General features: G+C 43.0%; 1 protein-coding gene across 1 annotated transcript; it reads right to left on the reverse strand.

Moving 5' to 3' along the window:
* Positions 1-1,933: 1,933 nt before the first annotated feature.
* Positions 1,934-6,968, reverse strand: RARRES2 (retinoic acid receptor responder 2). Its single transcript, XM_003771742.4, has 6 exons — positions 6,889-6,968; positions 4,875-5,100; positions 3,655-3,759; positions 2,678-2,776; positions 2,344-2,470; positions 1,934-2,120 (listed from the first exon to the last, which is right to left on the reverse strand). Exons 2-5 carry the CDS (start codon positions 5,070-5,072, stop codon positions 2,354-2,356), a joined length of 519 nt encoding a protein of 172 aa, XP_003771790.1. The 5' UTR covers positions 5,073-5,100; positions 6,889-6,968; the 3' UTR covers positions 1,934-2,120; positions 2,344-2,353.
* Positions 6,969-14,240: the final 7,272 nt, after the last annotated feature.

Here is a 14,240-nt window from a genome sequence, read left to right on the forward strand (position 1 = left end):
GGTTGACAGTAACTGTGGCTATATCACTTCAGTTCTAATGATTCTTAAATGATTTCTCATTGACCTTTTTTTTCTCAAGACAATTTAAAAAAATTGATATCTTACATTTTCATCTATTTTTAAAAATATTTTGATTTTGTTCTAATATTTCTGTCTCCTGGTGTCACTGTTTTCTGTCTTGTCTGTGCTGGTTTTCAGGAAGTCCATTTCTTGGATAAGGTTTATCACTTGATTTTCCAAATTATTTATTCTCTTTCCAATTCTTTCTTCCAGAATTTTTATTTCATTTCTTTTCTCTTGTTTCATTTTTTGTACATATTCTTGTTGTCTTTGTTGAAATCCATTTTTTTTCTTTAAGCTACTGCTTGTAATTTTTATATAGTCTTCTCTTGAAAGATCTACAATAATTTTTGATACTAGTCTATATTTTCTTAGATTTATTCATCTCCATCTCCAGTTCCCAAATTGAGGCTTTGGCCAAAACCAGGCTCTATACCCTACTACATATTTGGGTGGGGTGGTTGACTGAACTTAATCTCACCCTACGGTCCCCTGGGTTTTTGTGCTGAACTCTTCATCCTGGAATTAGCCCTCCTCCCACTGCCTATATCTTTAAGACTCAGATCACTGGATCTGATCTCTCTGAGATCTTGGGACAGAATGTTAGGCATTACAGATAGCCTGTTCTGTACTCTTCCCTGCCATTTCCTAGGGCTTCCAGGGTCCCCATTCAAGGACTTTCTGACCATCTTGGCATTTTCCAGGGGCCAGGAGGGATGCTCTTCACTCACTTTCCTGACAGTCTTCTTTCCTATTGACCTCAGGTTTCTGAGATATTTTCCCCCTACAGTCAAGTGGAAGAGTCTTATTGAATTACATAATCATTCAAACTAGTATGAATTTCAGTCTTTTTTTTTTTTTTTTTTTTTTTTGGAGTAGGTATGGTGGAGTTGTAGGGTGTGGTTCTTTTCAGATAGCCATTGTGACTGAAAGTTGAACTCTAAGGAAAATTCTCCTCACATCAAACCTATCTCATTGCAACTTCCCCACTTTGCTTCTAATTCTGCCATCTATGGAAGAGTAGAATTTAAATTCATTCCACATGACAACCCTTGAAATATATGAAGACAGTTATTATGTTCTCTTTATCCTAGCCCCCTCAGGCCTTCTTTTTTGTAGGCTAAACCTTCTCATATGGAATAATTTTGTGCCTCTTCGCCATCCTGATTGTCCTCCTTTGCACATCTTGTCAATGTTCTCTCTCGTTTTTTTTCCCCTGAGGCAACTTGGGGGTTAAATGACTTGCCCAGGGTCACACAGCTAGGAAGTATTAAGTGTCTGAGGCTGGATTTGAAATCAGGTCCTCCTGACTTCAGGGCCCACACTCTATCCCCTGTACCATCTAGCTGTCTTGTCAGCTCATATCAGATACAATGCTCATATCAGAAAATAGAATTCCAGCTATGATGTGACCAGGATATTATTAAGTCCCCCTTGTTCTGGAAATCCCACTGTTCCTTCATTGAACTCAGAAATGGTCTTTGCTCCTTTTGTGGGCAGGATTGTATAAGCCAGTGAGGTAACCACAGTGGGAGCATCCAGACCTGACCCCCTTTTTAAAGGTTATTGATACTTTTTTTTAAGTGCAATTACTTCCTGATATATACTATTCTGATCCCCTTGAGAATCCTCCCTTGTAACAAAGAAAGACAATTCATCAAAACCAGCCGATAAAACAAGTGATCTCACAACATATGCAACATTTTCCCTTCCTCACCCTTATAAGCCACCACCTCACTACTGAGAAAAGGAAGGGCAAGTTTCATCCTCTGTCCCAAAGACTGGAAATGGGCCACTGCCATTTGTCTAAGTTCTGATCCCTTTTTTATGATGCCCATTTACTTCTAAGACACTGTGGAAGGAAGTAAACACGCAGAGTTTCGAGAAGTTTTATTTGACACAAGAAGGAGCAAGGATGCTGTGCATAGGGTTAGCAGAGCCTGGCCTCTTCTCCCAGGTGAGGTGGGATAGGGGATGCTTGCCCTAGTGGATAAGGAGGGATGTTGGGAGCCTTTGAACTATTCACTGGTTTTCAAAGGCAATGAAATCAATGTAGCATGCTGGAGGGAACAGAAAAGAGAAATTCTTGAGTTAAAGATGAAAAAGACATTCTTAACTCCATTGCCACCTCTAGTATCGACTTTCCCAATGCCTAACTCTGACTCCATTCTCAGTCTCAGATCCAAATCTTAGCCTTATTCGCAATTCTTAAACCCATCATCCCTGGCTCTCCCTGCCCAGTGTACAGCTGTTTCTTCTCTTGCCTCCCAAAGGAAGTTTTACCTGCGTAGGCTTAGCCAGAGCTGTGACTCCTAGAAAAGGCATATGTTCCAGGGAAGTAATAGCTGTGCGTTTCTTCACCAGCTCTTTCCACTTGAGTGCACTGAGTTTCCTGCTGCCCCTCAGGATCCTGTGAGTACACTTAGGCTTGATCTCAGCCACAGGGTTAAACAGAAAACCACTTCCTCCTATTCTGCCCCTTCCTCCTCCTCCTCCCTCACCATTCTGCCCAAGACCACTCTTCACCCAGGTACCCTCTGGTAATTCAGGCTTCCCAGCTCCCTTTTCTCTTTCTCTCTCCCTCCTTCCCCCCTAGAAATACAGCATCAAGGCCTACCCTTTGACCCCATGGGGGCCCAATAGGGCAGTGAATCATCTGCTTCAGGACCCGGTCCTTGGAATCAAACTTGATGCAAGCCAAACAGCTCCTCTTCCGCTGGAATCATAGAAACAACAGTCTATGCACTGTAGATCTAGAGCTGGAAGGAATCTTGAGCCACCTCTTTATTTTACAGATGAGGAAACTGAGACCCAAAGAAGAAGTGACCAGGTCAGGTCACTCAGGTAGCAACTGGCCAGGGTAAAAGTCAAACCCAGCTCCTTTGACTGCCAATCCAGCATGCTTTCTCCTATGCCATATTGCCCATAATAGATGAGTTAGTGCTAGGGAATGGGATGCACTGAGGACATGGCAGGTTGGAGTTGTTGTGGGAAAAGACATATGGGATCAACTTTGCTGAAATGGAGAGTACAGGGGACAATGGGCCTATTTCTTGGCTAATGGGCACCAGAAATTAAGGGGATGTTGCATCATCCATGACAGGATGGCATAAGTGGAACACTGAAGCTAGTGCCCAGAACCTCCTCCATCCTCCAGCTTTAGGATCTTAGAAATAATGTAATCCAACCCCCCTATTTTACAAATACAAAGGTCATTAAGACCCAGAGAGATTAAAGTAACTTGTTAACGGTTACTGCAGAGCTAGGCCTAGAACTGAAGTCTGTAGATATCTGATCCTATGTTCCTTCCACTTCCCCTAAGCTTTATCAATTCTAAGCACACACAAAAGACACATGTTCCACTGTATATACATAATGCAGTCAAAGGCATATGTCTCTCTATACAAAAATATATATCTCATCACATATACACACATTATGACACAGGGATCAATTATAAACACAGAATGATTCCATTACATACAGACAGAAGGGTTTCGTTGTATATACTTAAGTACATAGAGACTCAGATCTATGTCCCTGAAACCACACCAATATGTACACATAGCAGAGGGACATTCGACCTTCACTTACCCCATTGGGTTTGACCTTGCACTCAGCATTCCTCCAGTCCTTCTTTCTGCAATTGGTCTGCTGCAGCCCAAACTCCAGTCGGACAAATGTCCCTCCAGGGAGCGACTGAGGATAGACACAAAGATGAACCAGCTCCTACCCACCTGTAACTTGTTCCCCTCCTTTATCTTGTGGTTTGTAGGCTTCTCTAGAGTTAGAGGCATTCTCTTACCACCCTCCACCCCATTGCCTAGCACAGGTTTCCATAAACAGGATGTGTTTAGAACGTTGGTTCATTACTACTATTGTTTTTTTTTTTTTTTATGCTACTATATTGCATCATTTTTGTTCAGTTGTTTTCCAGGCATGTATCACTCCTCGTGACCCTTTTTAGGGTTTTCTTGGCAAAGATACTTAAATTGTTTGCCATTTCCTTCTCCAGCTCATTTTACAAGGGCAAACAGGGTTAAATGCCTTGTCCAAGCTCATATAGCTAGGAAGTACCTGTAGTTGACTATGAACTTAGGTCTTCCTGATTCCAGCTCAGCACTCACTCTACTATGCCACCTACCTGCGCAACTAAAATGCATTGATTTCCCTCAAGTGAGATGGCTGTGAGAAAGTGATACCCAGTGTGGCACAATGGAAAGTATTGGATTTGTAACCAGAGGTTCTGGGTTCAAATTCTGGCTCTGCCACTTTCTGTGATTTTGGACATGAGGTTATCTCTGTAGGCCTTGGTTTTCTCATCTATGAAATGAAACCATTGAACTAAATTACCTCAATCTGTAGTCCTATAATCTTTTCTTGGTATCTGGAGGCTTATAAATTCCCAAATCCTTTTCAAACTTTCTTGCTGGGCATCTGGTATTGTTATCAGAAGGTGTCAATGGTTCTACATTGATAAATACAAGTTGTTCCTCCACACATGTGCCCTGACCATAACTCCTCTATGTGTGTGCTCACTATTTCCATGAATACTTTATGTATTTGTGAAATAGTGTTCCTTAGATTTGGAGGGGGGGGTGGGTGGGTGGGTGTAATATTCTATTGTGACTTTTTTTTTTTTTTTTAACTGTGTTATTCTACTAAATGCCTTTACATAAAAACAAAAACAAAAACAAGAAACTTGCCTGCTGGAGAAATATTTACATCTCTGGAATAGAACTCCACAATGTATCCCCTCCCAAAGCAAATTTAAGAATTTTCTCATTCCAATCAAAGGGATCCCTCCTACCCACCATGTCACTGGCTCTGTCCACACCAATCTCCTTGAATGCCCACTGCACAGGTGGATGATTGTGGAACTTCTCCAAAGCCACCTGCAAGCCCCGTTGTTGTGGCACTGAGAGCTCATCTCCTCTGGTTCCTGTGGGCCCCAGGGTACTGAGCCACAGGGCCAAGGGAAACAGCAACTGCCTCATTTCTTTTCTGCACATCACAGTCAATTGGACCCAGGCCAGGCACCTGCAAGGGATAAAGCTGTGTCCATACAAGATTCCCCAGCCAAATCCCACATTCTCTACTCTCCCTCCAGCCCTGCTCCTTCTCCTGTGTCGCCCAAAGGGGGTCATAGTTCCCTGCCAGTCCCTGCTGGTCTGTTCTTAGTCATTCTTCAGTTGTGCTGGAAGAAGCAGGTTCCAATGGGGAAGGAGTAAGAGACTGGGGATGGAAGGAAGAGAAACTTAGATGGGGACATCCTCAGGGAGGGTGGGGAAGTAGGGGGCAAATACACTCTACCTAATGAAAAGAAAAGTGAATTTAGAATAAAATGAACGACTAGGACACCTTTGATGAAATGAGGAACAATTAATGTAGCCCATTGCTGAATTTGTAGTCAGAGAACTTGGATTTGAAATTCAGCATTGCTCAGTCGGCAAGCTCATTAGAGTGGGCTTGGCCAAGTTGTTTTACTAGGATCTTAAGATTCCTAATTAATAGAATGAGAAAGGGTGATTGCTCTCCAACGTCCTTTGCTGCTCAGTTCCTAGGAGCAACCAAACCATAGCTGGGGAACCAGACAGAGTTTGCATGGAAACAGAGAAGGGAGGGACTGTCAGGTGTTTTTAGCACCATCCTAGGATACCCCTCCTCACCTGTTTGCTTCCCTAAATTAGCTAAAGATCTCTCCCAGGTCTGAATTCATCAAAGCCTAGGTGTGGGATAAGGGTAGGGGGGCTATGAAAAAAGAGCTACTTCCTATGAGTCCTTTCAGAAAGTGAGAATGTGGCTCCCTGGATGCTCTTTAGCTACCTCTCTTTCTCTTTCCTTCCTAGCTTTCTCTTTTTAGTAGCTCCCTTTCCTAGCAGGACTGATTGGGAAGAGCTGCTCTGAAGTTTCCCAGAAATTGGTAATGATGTCATAGTCAGGGCCAGGCTCCTGAGGCCCTGGACACAGATGCTATCTTCCCTCCCACTCTCTGTCCTATTCTATCCACTCTACTTTAACATGCCACCCCTTTTTCTCTCTTCCCAGTCCATTCCATTCAGTATCCTCCCCTTTCCCCTTCTCTGACCCTCCTCTCCCTCCCTCCCTCCTCTGGGGTCAGGTCAATGCCCGGGAGTTTCCCAGCTCCCCCGGGGTCTTAACTCCGCCCCCAGCTCCTGGCACTGAGAAGGCCTGGGTGGGAAGGAGAAGAATAGAAAGGAAAGAGGAGAGACACACACTGAAGATGAATATTTTGGGGAGGACGTAAACACCCGAAGAAGAACTGAGCGGGTGTTTAACCCTCAGCATGCTGGGGCCTGTTCTTGGGCTGTCCAATGGGGCTTAGCCCTCAGCATGTTGGGGCCTGTTACTGGGCTGTCCAATCCAAGAAATCTTGGATCTCAACAAGATTCCAGCTCCCCTTCCCCCTGCAGAGCCTCCTGGTTCCTACAAACATTGCTTCTTTTCTAGCTCAGCTCCTTCCCAAAAAGGCTTCCTTATTTCTCTTCCCCTAAAAGGCCTCCCCTTTTTCTTTTCTTTTCTGGGCCCAAATCACTTCTGCTTTCTTTTTCCTTCTCCCAGTTTCTGGGAACCAGATTGTCCTTGCTCTTTATCCCCCTACTTGTTCCACTGTGGCAGACCCTTTATCCCTGAGAAAAATTCCAAAGTTTGATCCGATATCCAGGGTAATGGGATATAAAACTGGACTCTGGAGTCTGCTTTTCACTTCCCCTCTAACCCACCCTTCTATTTCCTCACCCCCCTTCTACTTCCTCACCCTCCTGTCCATCCCTCATTAAACTCCCCTCCACCTCTTTCCCACTTCACCTTCTTCTTAGCTGGGGCTGCTGGACCTCTCTTCTTAAGCTCCCGGTAGCCGTCTGCCTCTCCTCCCCTTACCCCCAACCTCCGCCTCCCCAGCTCCTCCCCTGCATCTGGTCTCTGCCCCCATCTCCTCCCACCACTGGCTCCATGACACCCCCCTCCCCATTACCATCATCCAATCCTTCTAGGTCCTTACTCCCACAACTCCTAGGATGCCCTTCTGCCCTAACTCTGAAAGATCCAGAATGGTCTCTCAAGCAGCAGCCCCAGGCCTCTGTCCCTCTCCCAAGCCTCCCCTTTCTCCTTCCATTCTCCCTAACCCCACCCCCACTTTCCAAATTCAGGGAAGCTGGCCAGCTGGCTGGACCTCAGTACAGGCAGCTAGCTGAGCTCCTCCACTAGGCTATGCCATCCAAAAGGGAATTCTGTCCCCCTGAACCTACCTTTGGGGTAAATCCTGCCACACATCAGCCTTACCTAGTCCAGACTTTGACCATGGTGTTTGGTCTCTCTCCTTGTTTCTGGACAGGGCTGCCTTTACACATCACATCTTATCTTGCTCCCCATTGCCAGTTCCAGGATCTCACACATATCTAATCAGAAAATTCCTTCTAAAGCCATACATCCCTTGATTTGACAACAAAATAAACATTTACGGAACCCTTGCTATGTGTTCTGGGCTTTCACTAGGGATAGGAAAGTAAATATCTCTGACTTTAAAAGTTTACATTCTATGTTGGTGATAAGGATACATTTAAAAAAATAAAGGCTATAGAAGAGACACATTAGTCCCCTTGATAATATAGTGACATTCTGATGTAATTGGAGCTTTATTAGGAGAGCTTCTGCTCAGCCTAGTAAACCCCTCAATCAGCTTGATGAAAATATAGCATCTAGACCAGGGGTGTGTTGGAATGAATGGTTTATGAAAAGGAGCTGCTAAATTTAAAGTGAATACTTAGAAGTCGGATCTGGCAGATGCTAAGAAATCAGGACTTGGTGTACTGTTTAATTGATTGTCTAGACTGAAGAAAATGATGGAGGAAATGTGACTATTAGCTGATTAAATTTTAAAATGTGTCAAGCTTATTTTGGGGGAACAATATATTAAATATCTACCAACATACTCCTAGACTGAAGTGTTGTCAGAATTGGGGTGCTTCCATGCCACTTGCTCCTCTGATTTGGATCTCCAGCCTGGAATTGACTTGAAGATAATTGGTGATTTCCAGGAGCAGGGAAGGAGAAAGGAAGATATACAGATTTTTGCTAGAGAATAGTGTGGTTTGTAAGAGTTGTCTTTGGTTCTGCAGAATATGGTGCAAGAAGAATTCAGCAAAGGATGGGGAGTGGAGAAGGAGAAGTTTCTTTCCCTTTCAACCCCATCAAGAGCAACAATGGAAACTCATAGTAGAAGCCCATGGCAAACTGAGACTCTCAGATCTAGATGACTTTTGCCTTCCTATTCCCTTTTCTGAGCACAGGTTAGTGGTTAGTTTGCATATATCCTAAGTGGTCTATCAACAACTAGGTGGCAAGGTAGATAGCAAGCTGGTTCTAAAAGGTCTGAGTTCAAACTTGACTTCAGTCACTTAATAGTTGTTATTCTGGGCAAATCGATGAAACTTGTTTGCCTCAGTTTCCTCATCTATAAAATGAACTGGAGAAGAAAATGGCAAACCCTCCCGTGTCTTTGCCAAAAAAAAAAACAAAAAAAAAACAAAAAACCCCCAAAAAAACCCAAATGAGTCATAAAAAGTTTGACACATCTGAACAACTAACAATTGGTCAGTAGTTAATAGACATTTACTATGCTTTTCCTTTGTGCCAAATGCTGTGCTAAGCTCTGCAGATCCAAAGAAAGGCAAAGCAGCTCCTTTTTGACATTGGTATAGTTTCACTGGCCCTTTGAGTTTCAAGACTCATGTAGATAGATATAAGAGGTAATAAGAGGTCAATCTTATTGAATTCAGGAGAATTTTTTAGAGTAAAAGTAGGGGACAAAAAGCAGCAGCCACTTTGGTTGCTCTGCCAACATACAGGTGTAGGAAAATGTAAACATATATAATTAATTCTCAGTTAAGACCAAGCTGCTAGGATAAAGAAGTTCCCTGGCAGCAGAGGCAAATAGCTAAAATGACCACGATGAAAAAAAAAAAGAGACTTCAGGTTGCCCCTGGGAAGAAAGTAGCAGATGGAATTACAGAAGAGCATTTGCAGACTTTAAACTCTGCACTGATTTTGAGATCAGATGGTTTTCTCCTGTGTCTAAAGCTGTAGCGTGAGAGCTGGAGTTTGTGAACTGATCATGACTTCCTATAATCCTAAAATCTAAAATCTTACTGAATAAGGAAGTTGCCACTGATGGGGGAAAAAGAAGACTGCCCCAAGTATTTTCGTTTGTAGGAATGTTGGGGGGAAGGGGAGAATGAAGAAAAGAGCAGCAGAGTTAGATATGGGAACTAATGACAATTGGTAATCTATGTAACATTTAAGCAATATTTCCGCTTTTTATACACCCACTTAATATAGTTAAACTATTTACTAAGAGAATGAGTTTTAAAGGGGCAGAAGCTTTTGATTGACATGTAAAAGAATGTAGTGTGTACACAAGCTAAAAGACCAATTTATATGCATGTCTCTTAGAAGTTTTTTGACCTGGGGTCCATGAGTGTGGGGAGATTTCAGGACAACCTGAACTTGGATGGGGAAAATTTATTTTTTTAAAATTTTCACTAACTTTTAAGGGAAATCTTTTCCTCCCATTATGAATGTAGGCAGATGACCATGATAGGATTAGCAGTGCCTGGTACTTTGTCACCAATAAAAATCACGTTTATTTTTCACATCATATTACAATTGTTACAAATGTCTTAAAATGTTATACCATGATATTGCATGCGATCCAATTTTGCTGTTTACCAAACGTATTTTAATACTTTCTGTATTAATAAATGAAAATTAAAATACATATTCTTTATTTTATGTTATGCATTTAAAAAGATTATTTGGAGAAGTGATCTATAGATTTAAACCTGCCAAAGGGCCTATGAGATTCACAAAAGATTTAGAAACCCCTACTCTAGATGCCTGGGAGCCATAATGTAAGAGGCAGAGCTTTTGAGTAAACTGCAAGAATGGACTCAGATCCTGCTGACGTCTTTAGACTCAAATTTAAAAGATTGACTGGGCACTTGTATACTTCAACAGCACAACCTAGTGGCAACAGTAAATACAGTATAATTTGGAGTCTGGGACTGGGAATAAAGGATGTTCTGGAAGCTCCATAGGTTGTGAGACCTGAAGAGTGCTGGAGAAAGCCTAGGTTTGCTTCTAAGGCAAGGACAGAATATATTCTGGGCATGCAGGACAGTTTATGAGATGCAATGTGAAGTTCAGAGAAAATCAAAGCGTGTAGTAGGGAAGTCATGTGGATAAATCCTGAAAGGTAGACTAAAGTCAATCTGCATAATGGCACCTTAAAGAGAGAAAGTACCAGAGGCATGAGTAACCTTGGATATATTCCTTTCTTGTGTGAGTGCTTAATTATCAGTGGAATCTAAGTTTTTATTCATTCTTCTCATGAACTCTATGTAGATCCAAGTTTGGAGGAGGAAAGAGAAATTATAATTTTATAGTTCTTTCTTTACCATTTTACTAAAAGCTGTTGCTAAGGAAACAAAAACATGTTTAGTTCAGAAAAATACATTTTCACTTTAGCCATATCCAAAAAAAAAAAAAAAAAAAGTATGAAAACAAGGGTGAAGAGGAGAAGTGTTGCCATAGGAAAGCTAAGTAAAAGGATCTTGGAGAGAAGGTTCTAAAGCCAAATTTTTAGGGCCATGTCAAAGAATTGTGTCTTGAAGTCCCCAGAAATAGTCAAAGGGACACATAAAAAGTTAAATGATTGGGGGTTGGGCAGGGTAAAACCTCCAAATGCTCTATTACTTCCCAACTAAACCAGATAATTATCCTAGCTATGTCTTTAACAGGAGATATATAAATATCCTGAAAAATTGCTTCCTCTCATGATGCTGTAGTTGAGAACAATATAATTGTCTATTTATCCAATAAAAAGTCATATGCTAAGACAGAAAGAAATCATTCTTCTTTATACTTATCTCCCTCTCCTTGTATTATAACCATTTGTCTCCATTCATTTTGCAGGATGAAATCTGTGATTTCATAGGAGATTCAGAAAAAGCATTGTCTATTATTGCAATATGGCACATACTTTGCAATTTCTGGTGTTAGAGTGGCATGGGGTCACAAAGAGGTGAAGTAGTTTGCCCAAACTCATTCACCCTTTGTGTCAAAGTCTGAATTTGAACCTAAGGCTTCCTGATTCCAAGCTTGTTCTCTAGCTATCATGGCTTGGCAATACCATTTCTTTAAAAAAAAAAAAAAGAAAAAAAAAGTTTTCATTGATTCATTGATTCTTTTTATTTGGATTAATTAATTATTGGATTATTGATTCTTTTCAAATTATTGATTTATTTATTCTATTTCTTAAACCAGTGGTGTCAAACTCAAGTAGAAATCTGAGCCATTAAAACCATATAGAAAAATCCCTACAGGCAGCAGGCACATTAACTTAGAAAACTACATATTGATAATACCATTCGCTATTGTGTTTTTATTTTGTTAAATATTTCTCAATTACATTTTTAAATTTGGGGGGGGTAAGGCATTTGGAGTCAAGTGACTTGCTCAGGATCACACAGCTAGTAAGCATTAAATGTCTAAGGCCAGATTTAAGTTCAGATCCTCATGTGCTTTATCCATTTCACCATCTAGTTCCCCACCCCGTTATATTTTAATGTGTTTTGAGTTGCACTGGGGAGGGCCATAATGTGGGCAGGATAGAGTGGTTGACAGCTTCATTTTACAGCATCATCTTTATTTCAAGTATCCTTTCCTCTCCCAGAGACTCATTTAACAAATATGTACAATGTATATGTGATATCTGTGGATCTACTACCTCCACAAAGGATGACTAGAGGTGTCTTTTCAGATCTCTTCATTCCTGGATCTTAAGTTCTTCATCTATAAAATAAGGAAGTTGGATTGGATGGCCTCTAAGGTTCCTTCTAGTAGGCAAATTATTAAAGCAGGTTTTTGTTGAAAGATACATTCTCCATATTAGGTGGTAAAGAGGAAGAAAATGGAGAGATAAAGTATTCATACTTAAAGATAGAAGAACTGGGGAAGGGGGATCGAAACTCTGCACTGGTAAATAGTAATGAGATACAGAAAGGGATTCTACTCAGGGAGCTCGAGGATGTTGGCCATCAGTACTGACCAATAGAGAAACAGAAGAAAATACCAGATGGGACTGAATCCACCTGGTTTATTCACTTCTCAAGACTTGTAATAGTCCTAAGGCACTTCTCTGATCATATCATCCCATCTCTAATCAAAAAAGTTCATTTCCGTGATATTGTATATTATATAAAGTTATATATGATCTGACTGTAGCCTACTTCATTATGCCATGGTCCTTTTCTTCAGTTAAATTTGACACTTTTCTTTCCCTCGCCCTCATGTATTTGTTCCCTGCATGTGCTGTCCCCTGTTCCAAGAGAGGAAGGATTCCTTCACCTTCTGCTATCTTATTTGACATCCTGTCTATTCAGGTGCTGCCTTCTCCTCAGGAAGTCTTTTATCTATATGTAGCTCATCACTTATGTAGAGGGTTATAGATCATCACTTCCCAAAGGGAGAGAGATACTGGCTAGGACTTGGCTGAGGATCAAGAAAAGGATCCTTTTTGGTTCTATATTAGATTAGAGGTCATATTACCTACAGAAAAGATAAATAAAATGATGGTAATTTTATGAAGGAATCCCTATTCCTAAAGCTCTGAAACCCTGGGATGAATCTAGATATTCGGCAGCGTCCTGAACTGGAAGTTCTGGTGAATCAATTGGGGTTGTCTAGAGCACATATGGCTTGGGGTGAATTGTAAATCTCTTGTGAAGACTGAGTTGAATCTAAAGGTGTGATTTTCAGATTAGGAAGAAGGAAGGGAATCCCTAAGTAAGTAAGCAGAGAAGATAGGTCTTTGAAAGGAAGGCAGGGCCTTGCAGCGTCTTTTATCACATTATGCATATATATTCGCTACTCCACCTGTGTCTGGGTTTTGCAATTAAATAGCATTATAACCTTGGGCAGATTTCTCTGGCTCCTGGTCTTAGACCAGATGCTCTCTAAAGTCTTCCAATGCCAGTCAAATCGCCAAAGTCTTTCCTCCTCCTCCGCTCTTAATGCTGTAAGTGTATCTTTATTCAGGACGCTGTCCCATCATCGACTCGTCTCTGAGCATTATGCTCCTTTGCCACGGAGAGGAGGGAAGGTGGTCCTGGAGCACAGGCCGGAAAGCTGGGACTCCTTAGGATCCAGGGATGAGCAAGAGTACAGGCACAAAGACGGATCTGAGGATCCTTTAGAGGCCGTTGAAAAAATAGATTCTCGGACCTGACGGACCTTTAAAAAAGCATTTGGCCAAGTTCCCCTGATTCCGCGACGGCGCCCAACTGCCGGTCTCTGTTCCGTGAAAAAGGATTCAGTCCCTCCGCCCAGACTTGTGTTTCATTCATCGACCTTACCCAAACCCCTCAGCTAATTACTTATTAAGTGCTCTCCATCCTCTGACCTGGGAAAGAGAAAGAACGAAACGATCGAAGTCAGGAGCCTGGACCGTAATGGAAGAGTCTGCCTCTATCCATCAAATTCGCTTCCTTATCAGGAAGACGAGTCGGAGAAGGAAACGCCGAAGTGTTCTAGAATCTTTGCCAGCAGAACTCCCCGTGAAAAACACGGGCCGGCACAGGGCCAGGCGCCCCGCTAAACCCTCACTGGGCAATCAGGGCGGGCTACCGGGAGAGGAAGGGCCCGGGAAGGGGGCGCCGCGGTCACCGCGGTCACCGCGGACAGGGCAAGCCGAGGCCCAAACAGGCGGTTCGTCCGGGTGTCGGGCTCCGAGGTCGGGGCGGGGCCTTTTTTCAGCCCCGAGACGGGTCTAAGAGGAACGGAGATCAGCGCCTTCGCGTCCGTGCCCCGGGGCTCGCCCCCGTCTTTCCTTTCGGAGGATCCGCGTTAGAGCCCTCGCTGCAGCCAATCGCGTGACCTCGGAGCAGTCCCTCGGCTTCCCCGCGAGTAAAACTGGAGCGGGGCCCCGGCAAACGGCTCGCGCCGAAGCACTCGCACGGCGGGCTGGGCCGGCGGCCCGGAGCTCGAGGCCGCCGCCGCCGCCGCCGCGCCCGCCCCGCAGAGGCCTTGGCAGCTCCGCCCCTCCCCGCCCTGCGCCCGAGCACGGGGACTGACCCTCGGCAGCTCCGGTAGTCACATGGTGT

The sequence above is a fragment of the Sarcophilus harrisii genome, chromosome 5 (assembly GCF_902635505.1).
Source record: "Sarcophilus harrisii chromosome 5, mSarHar1.11, whole genome shotgun sequence".
Classification (NCBI taxonomy): Eukaryota; Metazoa; Chordata; class Mammalia; order Dasyuromorphia; family Dasyuridae; genus Sarcophilus; species Sarcophilus harrisii.

Excerpts from the sequence above, each read along its gene's own strand:
- RARRES2 (XM_003771742.4), bottom strand. The coding sequence starts at position 5,072 with ATGTGCAGAAAAGAAATGAGGCAGTTGCTGTTTCCCTTGGCCCTGTGG. Across the intron at positions 2,777-3,654 it reads GCAAGGTCAAACCCAATGGG|CGGAAGAGGAGCTGTTTGGC; the intron begins GTAAGTGAAGGT and ends CTATGATTCCAG. Across the intron at positions 2,471-2,677 it reads GGCCCCCATGGGGTCAAAGG|GATCCTGAGGGGCAGCAGGA; the intron begins GTAGGCCTTGAT and ends GTGTACTCACAG.